Source organism: Nicotiana tomentosiformis, chromosome 2 (assembly GCF_000390325.3).
Source record: "Nicotiana tomentosiformis chromosome 2, ASM39032v3, whole genome shotgun sequence".
Taxonomy (NCBI): Eukaryota; Viridiplantae; Streptophyta; class Magnoliopsida; order Solanales; family Solanaceae; genus Nicotiana; species Nicotiana tomentosiformis.
The window spans coordinates 157,248,499-157,258,775 of record NC_090813.1 but is presented as its reverse complement, the minus strand read 5'-3'; the positions used below and the strand labels follow the sequence as shown (position 1 = coordinate 157,258,775).

At 35.0% G+C, this 10,277-nt stretch overlaps 1 protein-coding gene across 1 annotated transcript; it reads left to right on the top strand.

Annotated features, from left to right (window-relative positions):
* The first annotated feature begins 3,181 nt into the window (after positions 1-3,181).
* LOC104106576 (monolignol oxidoreductase AtBBE-like 15) lies at positions 3,182-5,660 on the top strand. The gene is made up of 2 exons (XM_009615150.4): positions 3,182-3,638; positions 4,238-5,660. The coding sequence occupies exons 1-2, from the start codon at positions 3,269-3,271 to the stop codon at positions 5,527-5,529; spliced, it is 1,662 nt and encodes a 553-aa protein (XP_009613445.1). The 5' UTR covers positions 3,182-3,268; the 3' UTR covers positions 5,530-5,660.
* The last annotated feature ends 4,617 nt before the right edge of the window (positions 5,661-10,277 follow it).

Genomic DNA, 10,277 nt, shown 5'->3' with positions numbered 1-10,277 from the left:
AAAACACAATACAAACATACTCGAAGCCTCAAATCACACAAAGCAATATCAAAATCACGAATCGTACCCCAATTCAAGCCTAATGAACTAATGAATTTTTAACTTTCAAAACTCATGCCGAACTTTATCAAATAAACTTCGAATGACCTCAAATTTTGCATGAAAGTCCCAAATGACACCACAGATCTATTCATACTCACGGAACGAAAATCCAAACCCGATATCAACAAAGTCAACTCCATGTCAAACTTCTCAACCTTCCAAACTTTTAACTTTTTAACTTTTGCCAAAAAATATCAAATCAACCTACATACCTCAAAATCAACATCCGGACATATGCCTAAGTTCAGAATCACCATACGAAGCTATCATAATCATCAAAACACCATTCTGGAGTCATCTACACAAAAGTCAAACTCCGGTCATCTCTTTCAACTTAAGCCTCCAACCTTAAGACTAAGTGTCACAATTCACTCTAAAACCTCCCCAAAATCAATCCAACCACCCCGGCAAGTCAAGTAACCACAAATAATATAGTAGAGGCAATAAATAGAGGAACAAGGCTACAATACACAAAAACGACCGGCCAGATCGTTACACCTTGAACGGTAAAAATATGAGGAAGGGAGGTGAAATATAAAAATAAAATAAAAAAGAGGAGAAAATAAAAAAGAAATATAAATTTTAAAAATAAAAGGCTAATTAGGCATTAAACACTCTCAGGTGGGCTATTTTAATGTCTTTTTCAGCCTTCATACGCTCTTTGGCGATTTATTACACACATTATGCCATATAAGCGATGAATGGATTTTATTATGATGGGGGATATAGTTTAGGATATTTTGGAAATATATGATAGTTTAAGTAGGCAACTGACAAAGGTTATATAGTTTAGGCGGATTTTAGGGTATTAACTCTTGAAACAAAAAAAAAATGAGGGAAGGGATTCCACGGGAGATGTTGAATTCTGCATTGAGGGTGTAAAGATTGTACAATTGTTTCATTAATGTCCACACCCCCCCCCCCCGCACACACCTCTACATGGTATGCCACGTTGAATTTTAATATGACATGTCATAATTCCAGCATACTCAATTTCCGGCCGTATTTATTTTTGGGTAGACTTTTATTTAGTTGGATAACTGTTCAAGCACAAAATGAAGATGAGTGACTTTATTAGGTTATTTTGTTAACTTGTGTAACCCCATTTGAGAATTAACTCCTATAAAAAGGCAAGTAAGGTTCCATTTCCCTCAAGTCTTCCCCTCCATCTTTATTGATCCCTCACGTATGAGATGCTTTTTAGTGGATTTTGTTTAATCTTCCATTTTTGTTTTCTTGTTTCTTTCCTTACTTTTTTCTCCAAGGAAAGTTTGCAAAAACGAAAAAAAAAAGAAGAAGAAAAATTTGAGAAACTGGTAAAGTACATAAAGTAGCTGTTGAATGTTGGATTCTGAAATGAGAATAATCGCCATATTCGTCTTTCGCTACCCTCTGTTCTTGCTAGATTGTTAAAAGTCTAGCACAATATTAGTTTCAAGGCAACAGTATTATATATCATTATCAAATATTTTCTACTCTCCTCACCCCCTTTTCCTGAGTCCCATATTTCCTTTCTCCCCCAAATACCCAACGTTTTAATGTCTCTATTTTCTTCAACAATTTAATAATTCTTCTAAAAATTCACACAAACCAAAAGGAATTAATGTGTTGCTTTATTTTTTTTACGCAAAACAATGTTAAAATTTTGTTCCATAACTATAAAGAAAATACTCTTTTTTTAGTTGAAAAAGAAAGTATTTTATCTACAACATGAAAATAAAGTAATCATTTTATTGAAATAAAAAAAAAATTCTATATCATGAAAAGAAAATACTTTTTTTTGTTGAAATGAAAGAAAATACTTATTTTATTGAAATGAAATAAAATACTTTTTCTATATCATGAAAAGAAAGTACTATTTTTTGTTAAAATAAAAAAAATACTTTTTTATATCATGAAAAAAAAAATCATTTGTAAAAATGAAAAAAATCTATCTATTAACATGAAAAGAAAGTACTATTAATAATATTTTTATTTAGGATTGGGTGGGGGTGGGTTGGTGGAGATGGGGAATAGGGTGGGGAAGATTGGAAAAGAGTTTTGGAAAATGTTTCCCTTCTCTTGATAGGGTAAACATTTTTCTCCAATTGGAGGAAAATATTTTCCAAAATATTTTAGCCAACCAAACATGGAAAAATTGGAAAACATTTTCCAAAAAATATTTTCATTCATACCAAATACACCCTAAAATGATGCCAATTAGAACAATAAAATGATAAACATGTTTTTTCCTAACGAGTGTCCAATGCCTGTATAAGGGTGGAGGGATTCTATCCATTCCATCACAATCTTTAGTGGTGATAAACATGTCTTAATTTGTTCCTTTATCTCTTTATCTATTTGTTTATTTGCTTAAAGTGAAATCCTCTTCCTGTTTGCTCTTTCTTTGAGTAGCAAGAAATGGTTGCTCTTACTTTAAGTCTGAGCTTCTGCATCTTGAACGCCATGCTTTGTTTTTTGTTCTTGTAGGTGTCTTGTCTCGTATGTACTGTCTGTAATTTGTATAAGATAAGTTCTGATTATTATACATAATTATGTATCTTTTCAAATCCTATTTGAATTGTGAGCTTCGTGGGACATTCCTAAACATCTTCAGAAGCACAGAAGCTCATATCTGGAAGTTTGATGGTATAATGCCTGCGTAAACACATTATATATCTAAGAGCCCGATATATACTAGTGCGACCCTCAAGTGTGTCGCATTCATGAATTTAATATGTTTTGATTATTTGTTGTATGTAAAACCATGGACTGAATGTGAAATGAGATGAAGAAATGAATTAAAAACAATATATATACACACACACATCCCCTTTTTTTCCTATTTCTTTTAATTCATTTCTTCCTCTTATATCACATTTAAACCATGATTTTTTATATATATATATTAGGTAATTACATGTAATCTTTTCGGTAAACAATATATTATCACATGTTAAAATTCATTAATCATATAAAAACAATATTTACGCTACCAGCGTATATAATACGAATTCATCTTCAATTACTTGGTAGCATTCATTCTTAAATCCTGATCACCTTGAAAACATTTTGAAACCTGACATTTGCATTATGTCATATAGAGTCACCATCCCTCATTAACTTTACTTCATCAATATATAAATACCATCACCCCCTCAAACTTTCATAACCAATCCAAAGCACAATGCTAAAGCATTCAAGAACCTCAACTATGACATCCTTAAACTCTGTTTTTCTTTCATTGTTAGTAGTCTTATTGCTATTTTCCTCAAATGTTCTTTCAGATAAAACCAACGAAAAGTTCTACCAATGTGTTTGCCAGAATTCTGATTACTGTGTCCCTTTTTCCACAGCTTTCGTCACCCCAACCAATGCTTCCTTCACCACAATCTTACAATCCACAGCACAAAATCTCAGATTGTTAGTTCCTTCTGTTCCTAAACCTCAGCTTATTTTTACACCAATGGTAGAATCCCATGTCCAAGCTGCTGTCATTTGCTCAAAACAGCTTGGTCTTCAGCTTAGAGTTAGAAGTGGAGGCCATGATTACGAAGGTACGTTAGATATTGGTAATATATGCAGAGGTAGGGGCAGAGCTAGAAGCCGAAGTACGGGTTCGACTGAATCTAGTAACTTCAGTGCAAACCCTATATTTTGTATTAAGAAAATTTACTAAATATATACAAAAATTAAATTCAAAACCCAATTATTAACAACTAATGTTGCAATCTTAGAATTTAGTACTCATAAAGTTTAAATTCTAGCTTCGATGCACCGTCTGGATTTGAAGCTTACTTATTCAATAAAGTTATTGGGTTCTAAATTAATAATTTGCATATATTTAATATATTTCTTAAGACAAATACAAGATTTAGATCAAAACTACTAGATTCGGTCGAACCAGTAACCTAAACACTAGCTCCCGCCCTAAATATATATAAAGTGGGATTATCCCACATAGAAAGGCGAAAATGAGTTTGAAGGTTTCATGCATAAATTAGAAGACTTGGAATTTTCACTTTTATTTAAACTTGAATCTAAATTAAGTTTTAAATTTAAACGAACCTGTCTTTCATGAAATAAGATGAAGATTTTGAATGACCTTCTTTTAACTCAATCTTCTTACTTTGTGTTATTCTATTTTTTAAAACAGGTCTCTCTTATATTTCCGAAATGGAGTCTCCTTTCATTATTCTTGATCTCTCAAAACTCCGAGGAATCGAAGTGAACATAGAGGACAACTTTGTTTGGGCTCAAGCTGGGGCAACCGTTGGTGAAGTATACTATAGGATTTCTGAAAAAAGCAAGACTCATGGATTTCCAGCTGGTCTGTGTACTAGTTTGGGAATTGGTGGACACATAACAGGTGGAGCATATGGTACTATGATGAGAAAATATGGGTTAGGAGCAGATAATGTTGTGGATGCTAGAATTGTTGATGCAAATGGTAGAATTCTTGATAGGCAGAGTATGGGGGAAGACTTGTTTTGGGCAATTAGAGGGGGTGGAGGAGCTAGTTTTGGGATAATACTTTCTTGGAAGTTAAGGTTAGTCCCTGTTCCATCAATTGTAACAGTTTTTACTGTCCCCAAAACACTAGAACAAAATGGGACAACGATTATTTACAAATGGCAACAAGTTTCTGACAAGATTGATGAAGATCTCTTCATTAGGGTGATCATGAATGTGGTTGACAAGAAAGATAAAAAAGGTGAAAAGACTATCCAAATGGCTTATAATTCATTGTTTCTTGGTAGAAGTGACAGACTTTTAGAAATAATGAATGAGAATTTTCCTGAACTGGGATTGACACAAAAAGATTGTACAGAAATGAGTTGGATTAAGTCCATTTTGTACATTGCTGGTTATCCAAGTAATACCCCACCAGAGGTACTCCTTCAAGGGAAATCTTTGTTCAAGAATTACTTCAAAGCAAAATCAGATTTTGTGAAAGAGCCAATTCCTGAAGATGGTCTTGAAGGGTTATGGAAAAGGCTATTGGAAGAAGACTCACCATTAATGATATGGAATCCATATGGTGGAATGATGGCTAAAATCTCAGAATCTGAAACCCCTTTTCCTCATAGAAAAGGTGTCATTTACATGGTTCAATACTTAACACTTTGGAATGACCCTGATAAAGAATTAGCCACAAAACACTTTGATTGGATTAGAAGACTTTATAATTACATGACCCCTTATGCTTCTATGTTCCCTAGACAAGCTTATGTGAATTATAGAGATCTTGATTTAGGGATGAATAAGAATGGGAGTTCTAGTTTTATACAAGCTAGTGTGTGGGGAAACAAGTATTTCAAGGACAATTTCAATAGGCTAGTCAAAGTGAAAACCAAGGTGGATCCGGAGAACTACTTCTTGCATGAACAGAGTATCCCAACACTTCCCATTTCAAGGAATGGTAAAGGGAAGAGTATGAATCAGTGAAGAAAGAGCTACTAGTTCTAATTAATTTAGCAAATAATACTTATTATGCATTTTAAGTTTTCATCTTCCAAAGTTGTGTAATGTTCAAATGGGTTGCCAAACCATATATAGTAACATCTAGTGTTTTTAGAGTCTTGGTGGGAAGAACCAGTTGCCTTTTGTTTATTTTGGAGTGTTACAATCTTTTATTTATAAGGGGTCTCTCAATTTGACAATATGATCAGTGACCTGGTTTGTATGGATGCCATAAATTCTTGAACTGAATTGTATGTGCAGTTCGACGTACTATGCACTCGCTATATCCTGAATTCGAAGAAAAATATGTCCACGTTATATGCAGTCTTACTTTACGTTTAACCAAAATATCTGCATTTTTGGCAATCAATGTAAATAAACATGATAAGTATATATAGAGGTGGCAAAATGATTAAAAGAAAACAGTTATCCACCCATATTATTCATTAAAAAATGGGCTGGATAATGAACTTTTTAAAAATGGGACGAATATGGATGAGAACCATATAATCCACTTAGAAAATGGTTAACCAAATGGATAACTAATGTATTTAACTTTTACATTTGTAAAGCCTCAAATTGGGGGTTCTTCAAGTTCGGAAGACTATGAATTCTCCCACAAATGATCATATTCAAGAAGACATGGATAATATGGATATCTATATTATCCGCCGGATAATCCGTTTTTTATCCATCTAAAATACGAGTCAGGTCGGATAATTCATCCGAGTTTTGAATTACCCATTTTGACCTGTTCATATCTAATCCGACCCGACCGTTTGCCACCCCTATGTATATATATTAAAATGATTGATATGCTTTTATTTAAGTAGGTACTCAATAAACATATCTGTACGTAGTCAATAAACATATCTATAGTTATTGATATAGAGTTTGAATAATCTTGTTTAGTAGAAGTCTCATTGGAAGGCGTCACTTGAAGTAATGGATAAGAAATTTGAAAACCCCAGTATGTACTTGATTAGTTTAATTCTTAAAATCTTAAATCACTCTCCAAATGTTTCTAGACACTTTTACACTCTGTATCAACAGACCTAATTGTATCTAAAATGAGCCAACGTTCTTAGATCTTACCCGACCTAGTCACTATTGTATATATTTTGAAATCTTTCTCTTCCTTTGTTGTGATGACATGATAGATCATTTTGAGATTTAGCCTCTATTTTCGTATTTTGAGATCTCGATTAGCTTTGTTTAGCATTTTTCGATTTACATGCGCAGTCCGTATCTTATTCCGAAAAATCTTTATGTGAAAAATTGAAGAAAATGTGAATTATAGCCTGTAAAATAACTTGAGTTGACTACGGTCAACATTTTATATAAACGGACCCGGATCAGTATTTTGACGGTCCCAGTGCGCCCGTATCGTGATTTGGGACTTGGGTGTATGCCCGTAATTTAATTTGAAAGCCCCTAACTTGTTTCATCTTGCCAAAATCTAGCATTTTTGAAAGTTGGAAATTATTAAGTTTGACCGAAAGTTAACTTCTTTACTAACGGGTTCGAATTTTGATGTTAAAAATTGGAATAGTTTCGTATTGCTATTTGAAATTTGTCTGCAAAATTTGGTTCAATTCGTAATTTATTTGACATGATTCAGATGCTTAAACGTGATTCTAGTGGTCTTGAGTTTCACTTTGAAAGTTCATTCGTTTTGAGGATTGATTCATAGATTTAGATATTATTTTGGTGATTTGATCGTGCGAGCAAGTTCGTATGATGTTATTACACTTATGTGCATTTTTGGTTTGGAGCCCGAGGGGCTCGGGTGAGTTTCGGATAGGCTACGGATTGATTTTGGACTTTGGAGATAGTTGATGCCTTCTCTGTTGCTGGTGTGGTCTGCAGATCTCGCATTTGCGAGGTCTGGCTCGCAATTGCGAGCCTCGCTTTTGTGAACAAGTGTTCGCATTTGTGAGCATGGGCTGGACTGGGTAGCCTCGCATTTGCTAGGAAAAAGTTCGCATTTGCGAATGAATAGTGGTCGTTTTTGCGATGAAAGAATCGCATTTGCGACTCGGTGTGTTCCTGGATAATCTTCGCATTTGGGAAGGATTGGTCCATATTTGCAAAGGCTGGGATTTCGCATTTGCGAACCAAATGTCACATTTGGGACTCCTGGGGCACTGAGACAAGGTTTGCATTTGCGACCCTTGTTTCGCAAATGCAGTATTCGCAATTGCAAACAAGGCATCGCAATTGCGACATCCACGGGTGGATAAAAGAGGGGGAAAATGGGACTTAGCTGATTACTCACAATCTCTCAACCCTAAATATCCTAGAGGCGATTTTTCAAGAGACCTTTCTTCCTAAATTTGTTGGTAAGTGACTTTAATCCATTTCTTTTCAATTACCTATTACATTTTATGAGGTTTCAACATCAAACTTAGGATTTCCATGGTAGAAATTAGGGATTTGGGTAGAATTTGAGATTTTTATAAAATTGAGATTTAGACCTCGATTTGGGGTCGGATTTAGAAACAAATCACATAACCGGACTCGGGGTGAATGGGTAATTATGTTTTGGTCCGAATCTCGATTTTGACCAAGCGAGCACGAGGTTGACTTTTGTTGACTTTTTCAGAAATGATCTAAATTGAACCTCTTTCATTGGTGGGTTATTTCTAAAGCTTATTTTGAATCATTTGGTCAATATTTTACTAGATTTAGTTAGTTTGGAGGCTTGTTCAAAAGGCAAGGCCGTGGTTTGTTGATTGCTTGAGTTGCAGAGTGAGGTAAGTATTGGGTCTAACCTTGATTTGAGGGAATTAGGGACCCTTAAACTTCATGTTATATGCATTATGTGTGAAATGACGTATATGCGTCGTTGTGTTACTTGCTTCCATTCTTTCGTTACTTCATTATATATCTTGTTATACGTATTAATTGCTACATGCTTATTTGACTTTCATGACATACTTGTTACTTGTCATCTAGTTATACTTGTATTAAATTGCCAGTCCCTTATATAATTCCATGCTTAATTGCTACTTGTCTCTAATTGCTTTTCTTGCATATCTAGATTGTCCTATGTCTTGCTTGTCTTATGGTTTTGTAATATTTTTTACCTTCAATTATGTAGTTTCATTTGTATGAGTCGTTAAAGGGATAGATATCGTGAAGTTGGTAAAGTTGAGACATCCGAGTTATTCGAGATTCTTTGATTATTATGTCATTCTCCATTACTTCGTACAATTACTCTCTTGATTTAGAACTTCTTGTAAATTTTGGTTGTTGAATTGCTATTATTGATTGAAATTATTTGGGGAGCGGGTTTCACGCCGCAACGGATATTTGAAAGATAATGAACTGAAATGGCGGAATAAGGACGGATTATGATATTAACAGATGATGATATGGTGGGATCGGGTTGCGCAACGCAACGGATTGTATAAGGTTATAATTGTTTGTGACTGTTGGATTTGCCAAGGTAATTGAGATGAGTTTATATGACTAGTTATTCTGGACGCCCTGTTAGTTAGATTTTGAGTTCGTTATCATGAATTAACTGCTTTGTTTCTATTCTTGTCCTTTCTGTTATTATTATTGCATACAGGTTAGTGTAAGTGACCTTCCTTAGCCTCATCGCTACTTCGTCGGGGTTAGACTCGGCACTTACAGAGTTCATGTGGTCAGTTGTACCCATACTACACTCTGCACTTCTTGTGCAGATACCAGAGTTGGTCTTAGCGGCGTTCAGTAAATTTTCTCGGATCCACCTACCAGTGGAGACTTAAGGTATAGCTGCACGGCGTTTGCAGCCCTGAAGTCTCCCTCTACTTCATTTTAGCTATTTATTCTGATTTAGAGAGTTATGTTTTATTTCAGACCATTATCTTTAGTACTCTAGATGCTAATTTATTCGTGACACCAGTTCCGGGATTTGTATTTGGATTTCGTTACTTATTAGTTTATTTCCTTATTTCAAATTATTCAGCTTTATCATTGTCATTCAATTTGAAAATTGTTAAAAATGGTTAATAGATATAGCTAACGTTATCTTGCCTAGCAAGTGAAATGTTAGGCGTCATTCGTGACAAGTTGGTATCAGAGCACTAGGTTGCCTAGGTCTCACGAGTCATGAGCAAGCTTAGTAGAGTATGGAGGATCGGTACGGAGACGTCTGTACTTATCTCCCAAAGGCTATGGAGTTTTAGGAAAAAAATCACTTTTTTCTTTCTCTACCCGTTATGGTCACTATGAATTTCTCGTGATGTCTTTTGGGTTAACCAACGCCCCAGCAGCATTTATGCACTTGATGAATAGTGTATTTCATGTGTATCTTGATTCATTCATCGTAGTATTTATTGATGATATCCTGGTGTACTCATACTCACGTATCTAGGAGGAGCATGCACATCACTTGGGTATTGTATTACAGAGGCTAAGAGAGGAGAAACTTTATGCCAAATTCTCTAAGTGTGAGTTTTGTCTTAGTTCAGTGGCATTCTTGGAACACATAGTGTCTAGTGAAAGAATTAAGGTGGATCCAAAGAAGATAGAGGTAGTTTCGAGTTGGCTCAGGCCATCTTCATCTACTGAGATTCGGAGTTTCCTCGGCTTGGCCGGTTATTATCGTCGCTTTGTGGAGGGTTTCTCATCTATTGCATCGCCTATGACTAAATTGACCTAGAAGGGTGCTCCATTCAGGTGGTCGGATGAGTGTGAAGAGAGCTTTCAGAAGCTCAATACTGCCTTGACCACAGCTTCAG

Coding starts and splice junctions, on each gene's coding strand:
- LOC104106576 (XM_009615150.4), top strand. CDS start 3,269: ATGCTAAAGCATTCAAGAACCTCAACTATGACATCCTTAAACTCTGTT. Junction 3,639..4,237: donor TGGAGGCCATGATTACGAAG/GTACGTTAGATA, acceptor TTTTTAAAACAG/GTCTCTCTTATATTTCCGAA.